At 36.6% G+C, this 23,849-nt stretch overlaps 1 protein-coding gene across 3 annotated transcripts in view; it reads right to left on the bottom strand.

Moving 5' to 3' along the window:
- CNTN5 (contactin 5) overlaps positions 1-23,849 on the bottom strand; it is a 1,375,758-nt gene that overhangs the window by 90,078 nt on the left and 1,261,831 nt on the right. For all 3 annotated transcript variants that reach the window (XM_074400462.1, XM_039471391.2, XM_074400463.1), the window contains 2 exons: positions 17,250-17,408; positions 1,425-1,574 (listed from right to left, as the gene is read on the bottom strand). In XM_074400462.1, coding sequence (XP_074256563.1) covers positions 1,425-1,574; positions 17,250-17,408 — 309 coding nt within the window. The remainder of the gene's footprint in view (positions 1-1,424; positions 1,575-17,249; positions 17,409-23,849) is intronic.

Raw genomic sequence — 23,849 nt, 5'->3', positions numbered from 1 at the left:
GGTGGTGCCTGGTGGTTGCAGCTGTTTACAGCACTCTCCAGGGAGTCTGTAAAGCAGCCAAGGACCCTCAGACAAACTGGTGAAGCATAATATCTGTGTGTCAGTTTACTTTATTCATCTGTTGCTGAGTCAGGGTCTGCAGGACAGACCCCTGAAGGTGGTTACCCCGACGCTTCTGGACCATAGTATGTTTTAGAGAAAAAGCCAAATGTTTTGATAGTTTATTTTAATGATTATAAGCTTTGTTTAATTTGTTAGAGGCCTAAAATCATATTTTTGGTTCAAATCTACAATATAAAATTGGCACAGTTAATTCTTAGTCTTGTACATACATGTGTGTTTAACCTACGTACTGATGTGTAGGGCAATATAAACAAAAACAAATTGTTCCCTTTAGAAATATGACATGTTGAGAACCAGTACCAAACACTGTTCTAGGTTCCAATACAGGACAGTGAACAAATAAGACAAATCTTTGTTTTCAGTGCATTTTTATTTGAGACTGATATATTGTCACATATAAAAACATTAGTGTTTGTTATTTTTTTCATCCCTGTACCTATCCCTGATCTTCCCTCTTTCTCTCTTACTGTTTTCATATTGTTCTTATCAACACCATTAACGTGTGTGTTCCCCTAAGTAAATGTGTAACCAGGTGCTTTCTTAATATAAAATATTAGAGGGACATAAAAGATAGACAAAATCTATCTTTTATAGACTTTGTTCAAAGTCATAAAAAATCTACTCAGAAAATTTCTGTATTCCTTATTTCTTTATTTCCTGCTCCTTCCAGGTGATAGGCAAGATAATTTAAAATTCAAATAGAGCTGTTAATTTCTCCGTTATTAGAAACATTTTATCAAAGATGCTTTTTCTAAAAGATGAGAAGAATGCTGTGTTTTCAAGTCAAGGAGCAGATGGGTATTTATTTTACAATAAACTTCAAGATGGCAGTAGGTCAAGGAAAGACTATGTTTACTTTTTCCAAACTGTCATTTATATGGGTTTGGTGGTAAAGGATAACATAAGAGAGTTCTAAGGAAGTACACTCTAATTAAAGTATCACTGGAGAAAAAGAAGGTAAGCCAGTTTACTCTGAATCTTATGGGTATGCTATATTGAATGAGTATATTAATAGAAGAATGAATTAACTGCTTCAGTTTTGTTGTAACCTGAAGATCAGTGCAAGGATTGGTAAAAAATAGAAGCATTTAGATGGCTGTATTTGTGGAAACAAGCAGAAAAACTTATGAGAACAAATTAAATGAATAATTATTTTAAAGAAGATAATGTTATGTTGTCTAGGTAAATGAATCAAGACAAATTATGCTGAGGCAAGCATTGGAGCAATCAAGGCTAATTCAGCTCACTTTCAAGATGATTAGGAGTACACCAAATCCAATCTGACCCTTCCAAATTTTTACCTGCTTCATTTGTGCGGATCATTCGAGATGGGGTGCTTGGATCTCCTGTTCCAATAAGGTTGGTGGCCACCACTCGAAATTCATATTCCACCCAGGGATTTAGGTCCACAGCCATGGCTGACTCCATGTCCCCTGTTATGATTTCTGGGACTATAGAAAGGAAGGAAATTTCATGTCATTAGGAAGACTGGAAACATGCTACAAATGGCAATCAAGAATATCAGTGCTACTAACACAATCAGCAGGCTAATGCATATTTTCTCACAACATGTGGTCATGTCATGGTGTTACCTTCAGTGTCATTAGTAAAATAAAAATCAATCTTCAGGAGTAAGCACTTGCATATGTCAAAGCTTACTGGAGTTACTTAGAACTTTTATTTTATCTTTACACAAACTTGACATTGTCTACACTAATAATTATTTCAACAACCTCTCAGCCCTAGATAAAGGGCCAACTGGAACTATAATTTAAAGTTTTATTTCAATTTCAGGAAATTTTTTGAGCAGTTTGTTTTCCCAGTTCTGGCGAACATGTTTAGTCACTTGGTAATTCCAAGCAGTAAATTAAGAATATGTCTCTCTAATTTAAAAATACAGTTTGTGGCTCAGCGTGGTTGCTCACACCTGTAATCATAGCACTTTGGGAGGCCAAGGTGGGCAAATTGCCTGAGTTCAGGAGTTTGAGACCAGCCTGGGCAACACGGTGAAACCCTGTTTCTACTAAAATACAAAAAATTAGCCAGGTGCTACAGCGTGAACCTGTAATCCCAGCTACTCGGGAGGCTGGGGCAGGAGAATCGCTTGTATCTGGGAGGCAGAAGTTGTAATGCGCCGAGATTGAGATCGTACCACCACACTCCAGCCTGGGCTACAGAGCAAGACGCTTGTCTCAAAAACAACAGCAACAACAACAACAAAAACCGAAAACAACAACAACAACAAAACTAGTTTGTGGTATCTGAGTAGAAACACTGAATTCTCCTTAGACTGACTTTTGAACTACATTTACATCTTTGTCGGAGCATAAAATTGTTTGTTAATACAATTGCCATTAGCGAAGTATTTTCACATGGCTTATATGCTCTATTTGGGACTGCTTTTCTTGTTTACTCATCTCTGCTGTCTAGAAAGTGTTTCTAAATATTTGTTACAGGAATTAAAAGGCAGAATGTGGAGAATATCCCTTACAACATGCAAAGATCTGGATTTATATCAGTCTTGGATTTCTTTGTAGGCGTGGCAGTAGAGCCAAGGGTGGGAGTTGGTGATCTTGATTTGAGGACTCAATTCTGTTTTATTACAGCAAGTGGGATGAAGTCACTTTGAATTTTCCTTGAAAATCCCTTCTGAAAGGTATCAAAAGAATGTTACCATATAAGCAGGTCTGTGAAAGGTGAATGCTCAGAGCATAGGCAGTGTGGGCTGCCTGACAGATCTCACAGCACTGCAGAGCTGATGATTTTTTTTTTAAAGCAATGACATGAAGACATGGAAAAAAAATCTGTAATCTGTCCCCTCTTGCTGCACTGGCAACTGAGCAGTACACTTGGAGTCTAAAAGGTGGGTGGGGAAAGTCTACTGTTAGACCCCAGCTTGGTGAAATGCCAAGCTATGCTTGACAAACATACACAAGGGAAAAGGGATTCTCAGATAATGCTCAGACTTCTCTAGTCCAGAACCTATACTGTATCATCGGTACTTGCATTGAGTGCATCAGGATTTAACATCACTGTTGACTTTGGGTATATTTACATAAGTACCATGCTCATCCCTTTTATTCTACTCTTCAGAGAATTCTGCCCATTTCCTCTTCTGCCCAGCTCATTTCATTCCCTAATTCTTGAAGTTCTTTCACTGTGACAGTTGGAATTCATGATCTGTCTTTACCAAAATCTCCTATATACTTAATCTCCTCTCTGGGCATTCCTACAACTTTTTACTCCAATAGAAACTAAAGAAATTTTATGCTTATTAAAAGGTGAACCTCTTAAGATGTCATGGAGAAAAAGAACCAGCTCTTTCCCTCTCTCTCCCACATCTTTAATGGATGTTTTCCATTGGCATACAAGCATGCAGGTGTTTTCCTCTGAAAAACAAAAACTAAGGTCTCTTAACATTTCCCCTCCTTCCAGCCTTCAGTTAGTTTCTCTGATTCTTTTGCAAGCTGTTTGTGCTATTACTTACTATCTGCAGTTATTTTTCTTCCGTTCTGTCTTGAACCCGTGCCAGTCAGGCTCTTATCCCCAGTTTTCCGTCATACTGGCTTCTGTCAAGATTACCAATGAATGGTCTCTGTTACTGAAACCTTATGGTCAGATCTCTGTTACTCATCTTACTTGAACTGTCGTCATCCTTCAACACAGTTGATAATCCTTTGAAACACTTCAAAACTTAACTTGTTTGTCTCCCAACTGACTATGCCTTATCAGTCTTCATTGCTGATTTATTTTCGTCTTTCTGATGCGACTTGGTTCTAGCGTTTTCCATTTTTTACTCCATGGTGATTTATCCAGTCTCATGGTTTTAAATACCCTCTATACTGATAACTCTAATATTTTAACTAAGTCTCTTCCTTAGATTTCATACTCATATGTTCAATGGCATATTATTAATAGACATTACTATTTTAATAGATTTGTGCAGTATTCGTATCCAGAGAATGACAATTGCTTTCTTACAGATGTAGCCCAAATCTTCGGTCCATCCTGGACTCCTTTTTTTCTCACAAGTCCCATTCCAGTCCATTAGAAAATGATGGCATCTGTGACTTCACACTATGTTGATATCTTCACTTATCTTGCCAGAAAACTTTCTTGGAAGAGTTGTCTATATTAATTTTTCTCCTATTCTCTCTGGAACTCATTCTTGTTAGACTTTGATGCTGATGCCTATGTTTACATCAGAACTGCTATTGTCAAGGCTACCAGTGACCTCCATATAGTGAAAACTAATGATCAATTCTCAGTCTTTATTTTACTGAACATGTTGGCAGCATTTAACACCGTTCATTAGGCCCTTTTCTTTGGTAGGCTTTATTCCTTTGTTTTCTGTGGCATGATATTATTTTGGATTTCCTTTTACCTCAGTGATTGCTTTCATTCTGCCTCCTTTGGCTGGTTTTCTTCTCCACCACGTCTGTTACAATGCTCCAGGGCATTATTTTCATACTTTTTCTTCTTTATTTTATACTTACTTTCTTGGAGTTTACATAAAGTCTCATGTTTTAAAATATTTATATTCCAATAATTTTCTAGTTTATAACTTTATGCTAAATCTCTCACTTAAGCATCATACTTATATACTCAAATGCCACCCTGAAATCCCATTTGGACGTCTAATAGATATATCAAAGTTAACGTGTCTCAAATTGAACTCCTTAGCCTATTTCGACACAGTCTGCTCCCATCATGAAGGTTTCTCAGGCCTCTCCATGTCACTTACTGGTAACTCCATTCTTAAATTAGGTCAAAAATATTATAGTCATCCTTGAATTCTTTTTCTCTCCTATTGTTTACATCTAGTTTGTGAGCAAATCCTGTGGAGTTTGCCTTCCAAATAGTGTCAAATTCTGACCACTTTTATGACCTCTGTCATAAAATCATCAATGAATTGACGGTATTATTTTTGATGAAATAAAATACAATATGAAAGGAAGTAAAAACTTCCTTTTTTATACAATTAGGATTTTGATTTGAGCTGCAGTATTGTGGAGATTAAGGATAATGGAAGATTAATACCAAAGTAAGTATTTAAAAAGTTTTGCAGCACCTTTTTATAAATATATTATATCTGGAACTTTAGGGACAACTTGGTTTCAAAGAAAACATTGTGCATCAGAGAGAACATGACAGTAACTAAAGACAGTGGAAGACCTTTTATTGACTCAGGGAAAACATCTTGTTGAAATGCTTTTTCAAGCAAAAGAATCACATCTAAGACTATTTTGAAACAAGATCTCATTCTGTTGTCCAGGCTGATGTCAATCTCCTGGCCCTAAGTGATTCTGCCACCTCAGGATCTTCCAAAGTACTGAGATGATAAGTATGAGCCATCACACCCAGCCAACAATCTAATAAAATACTAAATAAATCTGTTCAGTTGAAAACTTTAACCAATGAATCTGTGGAAAACATAGCCACAGATAGAAGACATATCCACTGATAAAAGAATATATAAGAAGCATGTCTGAGTTAAGTAAACAAAGACCAATGAATTCTATGATTCTAGGCAATTTAATATTCCTGAGTTGACATAATCACAAACTACGTCTGCTAATGCTTCTCAGCAGCATAAAGAAGAAAGTCACTTTTCTAAATCAGAAGCCATTTGCTTGAATGGAAAGGGGACAGCAAGTGAAATTATTTGTTACGGCTGTTTGCATACTTATTTTCCAAAATAAACACTTATTTTCATTTACATTTTAGTCTCATTTGCAGGAGGCAGTATTCTTAATTCCAAGATGTGCTCAGCTAGAGGGTTCATGTGAAACCTCTGACTTCATTTGCCAAAAATGAAAAACACACTATTTTTTCTGTTCATTTTGATGTATTTTAAATGCTTTTCAAATAGCAGAGTATCAACTGCATTAACTATATAATGAGTTTAAACTCCAGATTCATTTTTTATGGGTATTTTAAAATTAGAGTATATTTTGACTGAAATTAATTTAGATTGAGGAAGCAACTATGAAACCAAAAGGCCCATGAACCGATGGAGCTGGTGTGGCTCCACAGAGACTTCCTTCCTCATTATAGGCATGAATGAAATTGTGGTGAGAATGAGGATGGTATTACAGGAAGCATCTAAAAGAACTATTTTGGAGTATGCAAACCTTATAGTGAGGATAGTTCCTCATCAGGTTTGTCTTGAGGACAGCGTGCCTCTGCCAATAGCTGCAATTAGTCCTGGATTTTGGAGAAATGAGTTAGAAGAGGACACATCTAGGGAGAGCTGTAGCACCATGAAGGGTAAATACAATTCATCATTTATAGAAATCTTTTTCTGGAGAATTTTTTAAAATACAAATATAGCACAGTTGTAGGGTTTTTAGAAGTACTCTTCTTACTGAATTGAATTAAAACAGAATGCTCAAAAATATCCCCATCAAGATTCAAGGCTGAAATGTAAAACTTAAAACCATAAAAACACTAGAAGAAAACCTAGGCAATACCATTCAGGACATAAGCATTGGCAAAGACTTCATGACTAAAACAGCAAAAGCAATAGCAAGAAAAGTCAAAATCGACAGATGAGCTCTAATTAAATTAAAGAGCTGCTGCACAGCAAAAGAAACTATCATCAGAGTGAACAGGCAATCTACAGAATGAGAGAAAAATTTTGAAATCTATCCATCTGACAAAGGACTAATATCCAGAATCTACAAAAAACCTAAACAAATTTACAAGAAAACAACTCCATCAAAAAGTGGGTGAAGGGTATGAATAGACACTTCTCAAAAGAAGACATTTATGTGGCCAGAAAACATGTGAAACAAAGCTCATCATCACTGGTCATTAGAAAAATGAAAATCAAAACCACAATAAGATGCCATCTCACACCAGTTAGAATGGAGATCATTAAAAAGTCAGGAAACAGGCCAAATGCAGTGGCTCACACCTGTAATCCCAGCACTTTGGGAGCCTAGGCAGGTATATCACGAGGTCAGGAGATTGAGACCATTCTGGCTAATACAGTGAAACCCCATCTCTGTAAAAAATACAAAAAATTAGCTGGATGGAGTGGTAAGCACCTATAGTCCCAGCTACTCAGGAGTTTGCAGGAGAATCACTTGAACGTGGGAGGTGGAGGTTGTAGTGTGCCAAGATTGTGCCACAGCACTCCAGCCTGGGTGGCAGAGTGAGATTCTATCTTTTTTTTCTTTTTTTAAAGGAAACAATAGATGCTGGAGACGATGTGAAGAAATGGGAATGCTTTTACACTGTTGGTTGGATTGAAAATTAGTTCAACCATTGCAGAAGACATTGTGGCAACTCCTAAAGGATCTATTACCAGAAATACCATTTGACCCAGCAACCCCATTACTGGGTATATACCCAGATGATTATAAATCATTCTGTTATAAAGAGACATGCGCGTGTATGTTTATTGTGGCACTGTTCACAATACCAAAGACTTGGAACCAACCCAAATGCCCCTCAGTGATAGACTGGATAAAGAAAATGTGGCACATATATACCATGGAATATTATGTAACCATAAAAAAGAATGAATTCATGTTCTTTGCAGGGATATGAATGAAGCTGGAAATCAACATTCTTAGCAAACTAACACAAGAACAGAAAACCAACCACCACATGTTCTTAGTCATAAGTGAGAGTTGAACAATGAGAACACATGGACACAGGGAGGGGAACATTACACACCAGGGCCTCTTCGGGGGGTAGGGGACTAGAGATGGGATGGATAACATTATGAGAAATACCTAATGTAGGTGACAGGTGATGGATTCAGCAAACTGCCACAGTACGTGTATACCTATGTAACAAACGTGCACGTTCTGCACATTTACCCCAGAACTTTATAATATAAAAGAAAAAAATGTACATCAAAAAGTGGGCAAAAGATATGACCAGACACTTCTCAAAAGAAGACATTCATGCAGCCAACAAACATATGACAAAAAGCTCAACATCACTGATTATTAGAGAAATTCAAATCAAAACCACGAGATATCATCTCATGCCAGTCAGAATGGCAATCACTAAAAAAGTCAAAAAACAACACATGTTGGTGAGGCTGTAGAGAAATAAGAATGCTTTTACACTGTTGGTGGGAATATAAATTAGTTCAATCCTGGGGGAAGACAGTGTGGTGATTCCTCAAGGATTTAGAACCAGAAATACCATTTGACCCAGCAATCCCATTACTGAGTATATAGAGAAAGGAAGGCAAATCACTTTACTATATAAAGAAACATGCACAAGTATGTTTACTGCAGCACTGTTTACAATAGCAAAGACATGGAACCAACCTAAATGTCCATGAATGATAGGCTGGATGAAGAAAATATTCTGATTCTCAAATCATATATACCATGGAATATTATGCAACCATAAAAAAGAATGACATCATGTCCTTTGCAGGGACATGGATGAAGCTGGAAGCCATCATCCTCAACAAACACAAGAACTGAAAGTTAAACACCACATTGTTCTCTCTCAAAGTGGGAGCTAAACATGGACACAGCAAGAGAAACAAAACACACTGGGGCCTGTCAGGGATGGGGGACGGGAGAGCACTAAAAGAGCTAATGCATGCGAGGCTTGAAACCTAGATGATGAGTGATAGGTGCAGCAAACCACCATGGAACGTGTATACCTATGTAACAAACCTGCACATTTTGCCCATGTATCCCAGAACTTAAAAAGTAAAAAAATAAATTTAACAATATCTCCAGCATTCAAATAATATTAGAAAGATAAAAATGTAACTTTACAGTGGGGACTTCTAAAACATACAAAAATTCAAATGCCTAAATCCTCTACACACATGTTTATGTATATTTTTATATACATATATAAACATATGTATATATAAACAAAAAGTAAAAACAAGTGAACTGAGAATAAAAACCATAGGCAACAATCAGAACGTAAGTGTAACTAGCAAAGCATGATGTAGCAGGTAGATATATGTACTGGATTGCTGTAGGCATGGGATGAGTAATAAAACATACACATGTATTACAATGTATCCACAAAGAAAACTTCCCCAAAAGTAAGTTGTATGGCTAGTGTGGCAAGAGCAGACAAAGAGCATGGTTATAGACAAGAGGATGAGTTACGTGAATGCACAGCACCAGATCTGAAGGTGAGGTCATTTTCTGCAGAGCCAGAGATTTAAGCTGTAACACTAAGAATAAGATTGAAGCACAAGGTTGGAGACTATAAAAATTCTTGAGTAAATCTGCTCATGTGGTTTAAATGTATCCTTCCTGAATTAACTACCATGCCTAGAGATTCCCCCAGTTTTGGGGTCTTCAAATGTAACACAGGGTTATAATTAATCCAGGAATGAGGCTGATACTAACAATTATATATAATACAAACTAAGTAAGTATATACGCCTAATAAATATGTTTATATACACTATAATGATAATCAAACTGCAGCCTAATGTAGGAGCCTAGATATCACGGAAATTCTGAATTAAATTTTGCATATAAATAAACAAATTTTCTCTTTCAGTTATTATGTTTCATACAAAAACTCAAATTTCATTTACCTAAACAATAAAATGAACCACTTTACTCTCATAATATTCTAGTTGAGTTTTAAGGTTACTCCACTCAAATATTTTATTGATTTCTATGTTTAATTTCTAAACAGGTAAATAGAAGTAATTAGACTTTAAAACAAAAACAAAGTCATTACTCAGTATGGACAATTGCTTCTAAAGATTCTCTTCTGTAGACTTACTGTACTCTTTCCAAATACCAATATGTTAAATAAATGTCTAGTAACAAGTAAGTGTGATTTCACATATCCCTGTTAGCCACATTTGGAGAGATACACGAAGTTGTAAAATGAAAAGAAAACCATTAAAGATGAAAATAATTTTTAAAATAATGCAACTGTAATGCAAACATCTTAGAAGCATGCATTAAAATTCTGTCCAGTATAATTTTAACTTAGATTTTCTTTTTTTATTATACTTTAAGTACTGGGATACATGTGCAGAACATGCAGGTTTGTTACATAGGTATATAGATGTCTTGGTTTACTGCACCCATCAACCCGTCATCTACATTAGGTATTTCTCCTAATGCTCTCGCTCCTCCAAGCCCACACCCCCTGAAAGGCCCCAGTGTGTGAAGTTCCCTTCCCTGTGTCTATGTGTTCTCATTCTTCAACTCCATTTATGAGTGGGAACATGTAGTGTTTGGTTTTCTGTTCCTGTGTTAGTTTGCTGAGAATGATGGTTTCCAGCTTCATCCATGTCCCCACAAAGCACATGAACTCATCCTTTCTATGACTGCATACTATTCCATGGTGTATATATGTCACATTTTCTTTATCCAGTCTCTTATTGATGGACATTTGGGTTGCTTCCAAGTCTTTGCTAGTGTGAACAGTGCTGCAATAAATATACATGGTCATGTGTTTTTATAGTAGAATGATTTATAATCTGTGGGTATATACCCCGTAATGGGATTGCTGGGTCCAGTGGTATTTCTGGTTCTGGGTCCTTGAGGAATTGCCACATTGTCTTCCACAATGGTTGAACTAATTTACACTCCCACCACCAGTGTAAAAGTGTTCCTATTTCCTCACATCCTCTCCAGCATTTGTTGTTTCTTGACTTTTTATGATTGCCATTCTAACTGGCATGAGATAGTATCTCACTGTGGTTTTGATTTGCGTTTCTCTAATGAGCAGTGATGATGGACATTTTTTTCTAGTGTTTTTTGAGAAGTGTGTGTTTATATCATTTGCCCACTTTTTGAAGTTTTTTTAAATTGTAAATTTAAGTTCTCTGTAGATTCTGGATATCAGCCCTTTGTCAGAAGGGTAGATTGCAAAAATTTTCTCCTATTCTGTAGCTTGCCTGTTCACTCTGATGATATTTTCTTTTGCTGTGCAGAAGTTCTTTAGTTTAATTCGATCACATTTGTCAATTATGGCTTTTGTGGCCATTGCTTTCGGTGCTTCTATTGTGAAGTGTTTGCCCGTGCCTATGTCCAAAATGGTATTTCCTAGGTTTTCTTCTAGGGTTTTTATGGTTTTAGGTTTTACATTTAATTCCTTAATCCACCTTGAGTTAATTTTTGTATAAGGTGTAAGGAAGGGGTCCAGTTTCAGTTTTCTGCATATGGCTAGCCAGTTTTCCCAACACCATTTAGTAAATAGAAAATCTTTTCCCATTGCTTGTTTTTGTCAGGTTTGTCAAACATCAGATGATTATAGATGTGTGGTGTTATTTCTGAGGCATTGGTTCTGTTCCATTGGTCTATATGTCTGTTTTGGTACCAGTACCATGCTGTTTTGGTTACTGTAGTCTTGTAGTATAGCTTGAAGTCAGGTAGCTTGATGCCTCCAGCTTTGTTCTATTTGCTTAGGATTGTCTTGGCTATGCGGGCTCTCTTTTGGTTCCATACGAAGTTTAAAGTGTTTTTTTTTTTTTTTTTCCTATTTCTGTGAAGACAGTCAATAGTAGTTTGATGGAGATAATGAATCTACAAATTACTTTGGGCAGTATGGCCATTTTCACAATATCACTTCTTCCTATCCATTAGCATGGAATGTTTTATCATCTGTTTGTGTCCTCTCTTATTTCCTTGGGCAGCGATTTGTAGTTCTCCTTGAAGAGGTCCTTCACATCCCTTGTTAGTTGTATTCTTAGGTATTTCATTCACTTCGTGGCAATTGTGAATGGGAGTTCACTCATGATTTGGCTCTCTGTTTGTCTGTTATTGGTGTATAGAAATGCTTGTGATATTTGCACGTTGGTTTTGTATCCTGAGACCTTGCTGAAGTTGCTTATCAGTTTCAGAAGATTTTGGTCTGAGACGATGGGGTCTTATAAATATGCAATCATGGCATCTGCAAACAGACAATTTGACTTCCTCTCTTCCTATGTGAATACACTTTATTTATTTTCTTGCCTGATTGACTTGGCCAGAATTTCCAATATTATGTTGAATAGAAGTGGTGAGAGTGGGCATCCTTGTCTTGTGTTTGTTTTCAAAGGAAATGCTTTACACTTTTGCCCATTCACTATGATATTGGCTGTGGGTGTGTCATAAATAGCTCTTATTATTTTGAGATATGTTCCATCAATGCCTAGTTTATGGAGAGTTTTTAGTATGATGGGATGTTAAATTTTGTCAAAGGTCTTTTCTGCATCTATTAAGATAATCATGTGGTTTTGTTATTGGTTCTCTTATGTGAGGATTACGTTTATTGATTAGTGTATGTTGAACCAGCCTTGCATCCCAGGGATGAAGCTGACTTGACTGTAGTGGACGAGCTTTTTTATGAGCTGCTGAACTTGGTTTGCCAGTATTTTATTGAGGATTTTCACATCGATATTCATCAGGGATATTGGCTAAAATTTTTTGTTGTTGTTGTGTCTCTGCCAGGTTTTATTGTATGCCACTGGCCTCATAAAATGATTTAGGGAGGATTCCCTATGTTTCTATTGTTTGGAATAGTTTCAGAAGGAAAGGTACCAGCTCCTCTTTGTACCTCTGGTAGAATTCTGCTGTGAATCCCTCTGGTCCTGGACTTTTCTTGGTTGGTAGGTGATTAATTGCTGTTTCAAACTTGTTATTGGTCTCTTCAGGATCAACTTCTTCCTTGTTAATCTTGGGAGAGTTGATGTGTCCAGGAATTTATCTATTTCTTCTAGATTTTCCAGTTTATTTGTGTTGAGGTGTTTATCGTATTCTCTGATGGTAGTTTGTATTTCTGTGGGATTAGTAGTGAAATTCCCTTTATCATTTTTTATTGTGTCTATTTGATTATTTTCTCTTTTCTTATTAGTCTGGATAGTGATCTATTTTGTTAATCTTTTCAAAAAACCAGCTCCTGGATTCATTGATTTTTTTGAAGGATTTTTTTATGTCTCTATCTCCTTCAGTTCTGCTCTGATCTTAGTTATTTCTTCTGTTAGCTTTTGAATTTGTTTGCTCTTGCTTCTTTAGTTCTTTAAATTGTGATGTTTGGGTGTTGATTTTAGATCTTACCCACTTTCTACTCTGGGTATTTAGTGTTATAAATTTTTCTGTAAACACTGCTTTAGCTGTGTCCCACAGATTCTGGAATGTTGTGATTTTGTTCTTATTTATTTCAAAGAACTTGTTTATTTCTTTCTTACTTTTGTTATTTACCCAGTAATCATTCAAGATCAGGTTGTTCACTTTCTATATAGTTGTGCGGTTTTGAGTGAGTTTCTTAATCCTGAGTTCTAATTTGATTGCCCTGTGGTCTGAAAGACTGTTTGTTATACTTTCCATTCGTTTGCATTTGCTGAGGAGTATTTTATTTCCAATTATGTGGTCAATTTTAGAATAAATGCAGAGCAAAACTGAGAAGAATGTATATTCTGTGGTTTGGTGTGGAAAGTTTTGTAGATGTCTATTAGGTCTGCTTGGTCCAGAGCTGAGTTCATGTCCTCAATATCCTTGTTAATTTTCTGTCTCATTGATCTGTCTCATATTGACAGTGGGGTGTTAAAAGTCTCCCACTATTACTGTGTTGGAGTCAAAGTCTCTTTGTAGGTCTCTGGGAACTTGCTTTATGAATATGGGAGCTCCTGTACTGGGTGCATATATATTTACAATTGTTAGCTCTTATTGCATTGATCCCTTTACCATTATGTAATGCCCTTCTTTGTGTGTTTTGATCTTTGTTGGTTTAAAATCTGTTTTATTTAGGGATTAGAATTGTAACCTTTGCTTTTTTTTTTAACTTTCCATTTGGTTAGTAATTAGTCCTCCATCCCTTTATTTTGAGCCTGTGTTTGTCTTTGCATGTGAGATGGGTCTCCTAAATACAGTGCACTGATGGGTTTTGACTCTTTATCCAATTTGACAGTCTTTGTCTTTTAATTGGGGCATTTAGCTCATTGACATTTAAGGTTAATATTTTTATGTGTTAATTTGATCCTGTCATTATGATGCTAGCTGGTTACTTTGCCCGTTAGTCGATACAGTTTCTTCATAGTGTCAATGGTCTTTACAATTTGGTATGTTTTTTCAGTGGACGGTACTGGTTTTTCCTTTCCATATTTAGTGCTTCCTTCAGGAGCTCTTGTAAGGCAGGCCTAGTGGTGACAGAATCCCTCAGCATTTGTCTGTAAAGGATTTTATTTCTTCTTTGCTTATGAAGCTTAGTTTGGCTGGATATGAAATTCTGAGTTGAAAATTCTTTTCCTTAAAAATGTTCAATATTGGCCCCCACTCTCTTCTGGCTTCTAAGGTTTCTGCACCGGTGTCATTCTGATGGGCTTCCCTTTGTGGGTATCCTCAGCTTTCTCTCTGGCTGCCCTTAACATTTTTTCCTTCATTTGAACCTTGGTGAATCTGATGATTACGTGTCTTGGGGTTGCTCTTTTTGAGGAGTATCTTTGTGGTGTTTTCTGTATTTCTTGAATTTGAATGTAGGCCTGTCTTGCTAGGTTGGAAAGTTCTAGATAATATCCTGAAGAGTATTTTCCAACTGGGTTTCATTCTCCCCATTGCATTTAGGTGCACCAATCAAACATAGGTTTGGTCTTTTCACATAGTCCCATATTTCTTAGAGGCTTTGTTTGTTCTCTTTCATTCTTTTTTCTCTAATCTTGTCTTCACACTCTATTTCATTAAGTTGATCTTCAATTTCTGATATCCTTTCTGCTGCTTGATCGATTTGGCTATTGATACCTATGTATGCTTCACAAAGTTCTCATGCTGTGTTTTTCTGCTCAGTTAGGTCATTTATGTTCTCCTCTAAACTGGTTACTCTAGCTAGCAATTCCTCTACCTTTTTTTCAAGGTTCTCAGCTTCCTTGAATTGGGTGAAACATACTCTTTTAGCTCAGAGAAGTTTATTACCCACTTACTTAAGCCTATTTCCATCAATTCATCAAACCCATTGTCCATCCAGTTTTGTTACCTTGCTGGTGAGGAGTTCTGATCCTTTGGAGAAGAGGTGTTCTGGTTTTTGGAATTTTCAGCCTTTCTGTACTGGTTTTTCCTCATCCTTATGGATTTATCTACCTTTGGTCTTTGATGTTGGTGGCCTTCAGATGGGGTTTTTTGTGTGAACACCCTTTTTGTGATGTTGATGCTATTTCTTTCTGTTTGTTAGTTTTCCTTATAACAGTTACACTCCTCTGCTGCAGGTCTGCTGAAGTTTGCTGGAGGTCCACTCCAGACCATGTTTGCCTGGGTATCACCAGCAGAAGCTGAGGAACATAAAAGATTGCTTTCTGTTCTTCCTCTGGAAGCTTAGTCCCAGAGAGGCACCTCCCAGATGCCAGACAGAGCTCTCCTGTATGAAGTGTTGGTCGACCCCTGCTGGGAGTTGTGTCCAAGTCAAGAGGCACAGGGTTGAGGAACCCACTTGAAGAAGCAGTCTTTCCATTAGCAGAGCTGGAGCTCGTGTGCTGTGCTGGAAGATCTGCTGCTGTCTCCAGGGCCAGCAAGCAGGAACATTTAAGTTGGCTGAAGCTGCACCCATAGCCGTCCCTTTCCCCAGACACTCTGTCACAGGGAGTTAACCCTTGACTGAGGTTGCTGCCTTTCTTTCAGAGATGTCTTGTCTAGAGAAGAGGAATCTAGAGAGGTAGTCTGGCTACAGTGGCTTTCTGGCACTATGGTAGGCTCCATCCAGTTTGAACTTCCCTGCTGCTTCATTTACCCTGTGAGGGGAAAACCACTTACTCAAACCCCAGTAATGGTGAATGCTCCTCTCCCCACCAAGTATAAGTGTCCCAAGTCAACTTCAGACTGCTGTGCTGGCAGTGAGAATTTCAAGCAAGTGGATCTTAGTTTGCTGGGCTCAGTGGGGGTGGGATCCACTGAGTTAGACCACTTGGCTCCCTGGCTTTAGCCTCCTTTCCAGGGAAGTGAATGGTTTTGTCTCGCTGGTGTTGTAGGCACCACTGGGGTATGAAAGAAATCTCATGCAGCTAGCTTGGTGTCTGCCCACATGGCTGCCCAGTGTTGTGCTTGAAACCCCAGGGCCCTGGAGGCATAGGCACCTCAGGGAATCTCCTAGTTTGCACATTGTGAAGACCATGGGAAAAGCATAGAACTGGGCCAGTGTGTGCTGTTCCTCATGGCATAGTCCTTTGTGGCTCTCCTTGGCTAGGTGAGGGAGTTTCTTGACCCCTTACACTTCCCAGGTGAGGTGATGCCCCACCCTGCTTTGGCTCACCCTCCATGGGCTGTACTCACTGTCTAACCAGTCCCAGTGAGATGAGCCAGGTACCTCCATTAGAAATGCAGAAATCACTTGCCTTCTATGTTGATCTTACTGGGACTTGCAGACTGGAGCGGTTCCTATTTGGTCATCTTGCCAAATAGAAACCACTAGATTTTCTTTTTATAAATAAAGGGGGTTGGGAGCTAGGGGAGGGATAGCAGTGGGTGGGGAGACTGGGGAGGGATAACATTAGGAGAAATGCCAAATGTAGGTGATGGGGATATGGAGGCAGCAAACCACCATGGCATGTGTATGCCCGTGTAATAATCCTGAAAGATCTGCACATGTACCCCAGAACTTAAAGTAAAATAAAATAAAATAAATACATTAAGAAACAGATGTATGACTATAAAGGAGTCACACAAGGAACTGAGTTAATGCAATAGACATACATCTTGATTGTCTCAGTGGTTCCTTGAGTCTACATAATAATATTTCATAGAATCTCATATAAGTATTCACCAAAACAATTGCATAGCAAAACTACCAAGATCCTAATAAGCTCTGAAGCTTGGTTAACATCATTGCATCAACATCATCTCCTGATTTGGTAATTACACTCTGTTTATGTAAGATTTTATCATGGCAGGAAGCTGAGGAATGGGTCCACAGGAACTCTGTAGTATTTTTGCAACTTCTATATGAGTTTCAGGTTATTTCATCAAACAAATAAACCAACATGATATGGTCCCTCGTTGGGAACTGAAAAGATGAAAGCAAGGTACCTTGCTCTTCTCAGATTCATAAAAAGAAGCAAAGAATTGTCAAAATTGTAATAAATAACAAAGAGATTTCATAATCCAAAAAAGATCCTAGTGCGACCTTAGCCAAATATATCTTATGAGATAGAAAGCTTCTCTGGTTATGTCTGATGTTGTTTTAGTGCCTCTTACCTGTCTTTACTGTTTGCCAGCCCAGGGAAAATGGGCTGCGAGCCTGAAGGTTGTAGGAGGAGATTGGGCTGTGGTTGTCAGCTGCTGGGCTCCAGGAGAGTGTGGCTGTGCTTTCGGTGATTTCTTCAACAATTACTATCCCAGGTGGGCCTGGGGGACCTATAGGTCAAAGGCAATGGATAAAGTTAAGTGGGAAGTATTATTGGGAGCCATGAGAAATTATATTTCAAATATGGATCCCATCAAACTATGTAATAATCTTAATGAAATACATATTTAGTAATGAAAATTGACACTAAAAAGTCATGGATGCAAGTTGGAGTCTAGGATTTCTGGGGAAACAATTGTAAATTTGATTTTTTTTTCTGATATTTTGTGCCCAGAGGCAGTTACCAATTAGCATTCTATTTTACAGAAAAAGAAAATAATAATGAGAAACAAACACAAAGATGTGAATGTCAGTATGAACTGCAGCTGCTTAAATCAATCACAGCTTACAGAGGCAGTAACAGAAAATGATAGGCAATGCTATCAGGGATAAAAACAATATCTTCTTTACTAAAATGCTCTAAGTGAATAGAGCTAATGTTCATGTGCAGAGAACATACAGTGTATAAGCCCTATGATGCGTATTATCAAGTCCACCTAGCTTAGACTCTAACAAGGGAGATATGAAAGGTTCTGAAATAATGACAGTACAGACAGGTAAGGACATATGCCAGATATGAGGCTTACATAAAGTTCTGTGGGGAGTTCAAATGAGACTGTGATCTGTGATTAGCTTTCTTTTCTTCCTAATAGGAGTTGGGAGGTAGTGAGTAAAAGGGTGAATTCCCTTTTGATTATGAAAGAATGGTATAGAATAGTATTGACTAACCTGTGTGCATATGGACTTCATCTTTAAGATCAATGATAATCAGATGTGAGGAGAAATGAGCCATTGTATTTTTATTTCTAGTGGTGATTTTGAATAGAATTTTTAAAATGCACAGCTATTTATATTTTAGTGGCTACAAGGCAATGCCAGTTCTCTTAATGACATTCTTCCATTCTATAGTATGGGCAATTACAGTAGCAATAATGCTTTATTTTGAATTTTAAAAACTTAAGTATTTTAAGTATTTTCTGAATTGGTCTTTGTGTGGCAAGTGCTGCCTGGATTTGTTGATTAAGAGACATGAGCTAAACGCTAAGAGATGACTGCATGCTGAAGAAATAGAGGAGTTGGTGAAGACCTTTGAGCAGAAGATATCAACATTACAAGTTCAGTAAGATAGAGAAATAGTTTAAAACCTCACTGGGGCAAATGACATTTTTAGAAAATGAGAGATGAACATTTTTTACCAAGGCTGAGAAGAACCACCAGGAGATGCAAGAGACTAAAGATAGAGAAGATAGAAACTCTTCTATCAGGAAGGTGGCCCAAGTTGGGACTGTGGGGAAAGGTCTAGAGGGCAACCTTGAGATGAAATGATGATTTTTTTCCTCCAAGATAAATGAAGGAAGAAAAAGCAAAATAATTAAAGTTTTTGAGATTGTAAAGGGAAAAGTTGAGAGAGCTCATTATGGAAGGCACTCATTTTTTAAACTTAATATAAAACTGTCTACAAAAGCTAGGGTAATTGAGTGGAAATTAGATTGGGAGCTGGAGGATAACAGGAAATTTTTTGCATAGTACATGATTAAAGTGGAAGGATGCAATGAAGAGGAATATACAAAGATTCTGGAATGGTACTAGAGTTCAAGTTTGTTTGGACAGCATCATTTTGAAGTGAAACTGACCAATTCAGTAAAGCTAGGAAAGCAGGACCAAGAGCAGGAAAGCAGTCAGTAGGGTCTATTCAGGGTTAGGAGTGTGTAATTCTGATACTATTTATCATCAAATACGACAATGCTGTGGGTAAACATGAAGTCAAAGATGAAGCCAGAATGGTGCTGACAGACTAGAATAAAAGAAAGCAGTCAAGGAGACTGGATTGTTTTTGGAGAAAAATATAAGAGTAGGAATTGTGTTGCAAGAGAAAATTGACAGATTTGTAATTTTAGATGTAGTGTAGTTTTGAGTAAGAAGTTGGTTTTTGTTTATCTAGAGCAAAGTGGAGAATATTATTACAGGGTTGATAAGGTCTAGGATTTATGAAAAAATATGCCTTTTGCATTATCAATGTCAATGCTGAATCCATTAAAATAGCAACTAAGGATAGGGTGAAGAAAATACATGAGTTAAAATAGCAACTAAGGATAGGGTGAAGAAAATACATGAGATCCAGTTGTTGAAGAAGGTGTCTAACAAGATTTTATACTGTGGTGACAGGAATGTGGAGGAGCATTTACAATATATAATAATATAATAGCGAGAATAATATTAAATATAGTAATATTCATAGCTGTGATACTCTCACTGTACTGTACTGTACTGTATTAAGGTGCTTATTAAGTGTTTTGCAAACATTAAGTTGTTCATTTACTTCTTTGTCACTGTGAGGTGGAATTGTTATCCCTGTTTCATAGAGGAGGTGATGGAACCTCAAAGAGATTACTTGGTTAATAAATAATAATAAATTACTTAGTCAATAATCTTATTATATGTTAAGTTTTATGGCAGAGACTGGGTATCAGAGAATTCATCCTAATGAGAAGTTATTTGCTCAAGTCATTCTGCTAGGGAACAGTAGAGCTGAGATTTAAATTTGGACATGATTGTAAATCCTGATTTGTAGAAGGAAGCAAGAAGTACATGGATGTTTACACAGACCTTTACTGTTTTCACTGTTAATTTAGAAAGTAGTTTCAACTGAAGAAAGAAAAGAAAGAGAAAAAGTGTGTATTAGAAAGCCACACTTTATATGGTAGAGATAGAGACGGCATTTGAAGAATGCATTGATTCCTTTGAGGCTGCCTGTGTATAAGATGGCCACCATCACTTCCTTTACCCCCTGAACATGCAAGCCATTCTCTCATTAAAAGGTGGAGCCAATTTTTTCACCTCCTTAAATCTGGGCCAGACCGCGACTGTTTGACCCAGTAGACGATGGCAGAAATGATGCTGTATGAATTTTGAGTCGAGGTTAAGCTCTGCATCTTTACCACAGGTTTCCTGGAATACTTGTAGCAAGAGACAGCTGTTAGTCCAATTACATGGAAATTGCTATTCTGTGAAGGCATCTGAGTTAGCCATTTAGAAAGGTCTATGGAGAGAGAGATCCGTCTTGCCTTCAGTTACTCTAGCCATCCAAGCCCGGGTGCCAGACATGTCAGTGAAGAAGCCTACGGATCAGACCTTCATTAGAGAAATGAGTCTCTTCAATAAATGGTGCTGGAAAAATTGGATGTCCACATGCAAAAGAGTGAAACTAGACTTCCCACCCCTCATCCCATATAGAAATCAATTCAAAATGTATCAAAGACCTAACTATAAGACCAGAAACAGTAAAACTACTAGAAAAAAAAAAAAAAAACATAGAGGAAATGCTTTAGGACCTCGGTTTTAGAAAAGATTTTATGAATAAAATCTCAAAAGCACAGGCAACGAAAGCAAAAATAAACAATTAGGATTATCCCACACTAAAAATCTCCTCCCAGCAAACAAAATAATATGAAAGGACAACTTGGAGAATGGGAGAAAACATTTGCAGACTATTCATCAGAAAGGGGGTTAATATGCAGAATATACGAGAAACTCCAACATCTCAATAGCAAATAAACAATGCTATTAAAAAAGTCGTATCTGAAAAGACATTCATCAAAAGAAGACACACAAATTACCAACAAATATATAAATATTCTGATAATCAGGGAAATGCAAATCAAAACCACAGTGAGGTATCATCTTATCCCAGTTTGGATGGCTATTATCGAAAGGACAAAAATAATTGCTGGTGAGAATGTAGACAGAAAGGAAGTCTTATACACTACTGGTGGGAATGTAAACTAGTACAGCCACCACAGAGAAGAGTACAGAGGATCCTCAAAAACTGCAGAGAACTGTCTTGTGATTCAGCAATCTCACTATTGGGCATTTATCCAAAGAAAACGAAGTCAGAACATCAGAGACATCTTCACTCTTATGTTTACTGCAGCATTATTCACGATAGCCAAAATATCAAATCAAGCTAGGAGTTCAACAACAGATGAATGGATAAAGAAAATGTTATATATATATATATATATACACACACACACACACACACACACACACACACACACCATGGAATACGATTCAGCCATAAAAAGAATGAAATTCTGTTATTTGTGGCAACATGTATGGAACTGGAGGACATTATGTTAAGTGAAATAAGCCAGGAAGAGAAAGTTAAATACCACATGTTCTCACTTATATGTGAAAGCTAAAAAAAGATATCATAGAATTAGAAAGGACAGAAGACCCTAGAAACTGGGAAGGGGAAAGGGGAGAAATGGATAAGGAATGATTTGTTAAAGGATACTAAAGTACAGTTAGACAGGAGAAATAAATTGTAGGGCAATAGACCACTATAGGATGACTATAGTTAACAGTATACATAGTTTTAAATAGCAAGAATGAGGATGTTGAATGTTTCCAACAGAAATAAATGATAAATGTTTGAGATGATGAATATGCTAATTACCTCGATCTGATCACTGTACAGTATATGTACCAAAGCATCACTATGAACATCATGAATGTGTACAGTTATTATCAATTTTAAAAATAAACAAAAGAAGCTTTCAGATGACTCCAGCTTCAGCCGGCATCTACATGAGAAATTAGAGCGAGAATTGCCTGGCCTATCAGCTGCTAAAATCATGAAAGAAAATAACAGATTGATGTTTTAAGCTCATAAGTTTTTGGTCAGCAATGGCTAACTGAGAGTTGCTTAAAGAGTGTTTTCATCAAATAGGAAACTCTGTCAGGGGGACCCTCAAGTATTAAAACACTTACAATTATAAAACACTTACAATTTAGCTAATGTGTCTATATAGGAATAATTGCCTGCAAGCTCATTTATTAAACTCTTCTATGTTGTTCCATTTATTCTGTTTCATTCCCTCCATTCTATTTATTTACCTCTTCAAAGAGCACTTAACAACCACCTGTGTGCAAGGCCCAATGGGAGACATCGTGGAAGACAACTCTTTGTTAATTTAAATAAAATAATTTGCCTTTCTGAGTATTAAAGTTCTATGAAAATGTTTAAATTAGCCATCTTAAAGAAGGGTATATTTCTTTTATAATCGATAATAATTAATCTAAATAATTTTTTAAACCTTCAGCTAGAACAAAAAACAGAATTTGTAACATAATTAATACATCCTCTTTATTCTTTCTGATATTTGTCTGTTTGCCCAAATATGGTTCCTAGCAAAATAATTAGTGACAGGGACAAAGATTTATGTACCCAAGATACTGATTGTGGCTGTGGAATTATTTATAATTATAAACTATTGGAAATAAATTGCCCAATAATCATGTAATTTTTAAATTCTATTTTCTTATAATGAAATATTAGGCAGCCATTAAAGTACCTATTTATTCTTCTTTAACTTCCACTTGTCTGAACATCCAACATTGTGCTTCATATACAATAGACCCTTGATAAATATTTGTAGAGGTAAAGATGGAAAGAAGAAAGGGGAAAAAGGAAAAATAAAGGAAGAAAGGACAGAAGAGTTATATTTTTAGCCCGGAATATGGTGTAACAACAAATAAAAGAATGTTTTAAAACATGACAATTTTGTTAGATGTAGATTATTTGTTTCCTTTTGTTATTAAATCAGAACATATTTAGGTTAACAATTTTTTCATCTAAGTTTAGAGTGGTAATAAAAATGACAGACTAGCTCCATGAATGAAAAAAAAATAATTCTTTCATATAATTTAATAATAAGGGTCATCATTATTAAAAACTGAGAGTACTATAGCCTATGGACATCTAACTTTTTTAGTGAGGGTAAATCAAATATTTTAATGAATATATTAACATACAGATATTCTGATTAATTGGCAGTGTGATTTACCTTCTAAGAGAGATTAAATAAAATTTTAACCATAAAAAAGTGAAAATAAGATTTCCTATTTTATTAGAATTTGCTTATCAATGCTTTATTTATGAAATAATTTATATATTATATTCTGAGTGTTGCCTGCCATAAGCTTCTTGCGTATATTTGGGAGTGAAATACATTAAACTATTAAGTTATTAATAGGAGTCATTCACTTCTAAATATATACAGTTTATTGACTTTTTAAAATAAGCGAGAAAAAATCTTCTAAAATGCTTTTTCAGCTACTTAAGGCATCTTTGAAGATAGATTAATAAGAAAGAAACATCTCAATGATGACATATGTGTGGCAGTCCAGATAATATACAAATGCCACTATTTGGTAGACATCTCATTAAATTTTATACTTGGTTATAATGACTTAGTGTCAAATGATCAGTAATGTGACAACTATTTTTCCCCCTCAGGGACAATGCCATTACAAAGGGTCACTAAAATTAAATACTGTATTTGAAAATGGTCAATTTTGAAAAATGGGCCCAGTCTGTTCATTTCTTCATGGTGAGGACTGCTGAGCAAATGACACACCAAAAGCCCTGAGCAAAAGCCATGTTCTCA

Source organism: Saimiri boliviensis, chromosome 6 (assembly GCF_048565385.1).
Source record: "Saimiri boliviensis isolate mSaiBol1 chromosome 6, mSaiBol1.pri, whole genome shotgun sequence".
Lineage (NCBI taxonomy): Eukaryota > Metazoa > Chordata > Mammalia > Primates > Cebidae > Saimiri > Saimiri boliviensis.
The sequence above is the reverse complement of the archived record's forward strand: the minus strand, read 5'-3'. Positions and strand labels throughout refer to the sequence as shown.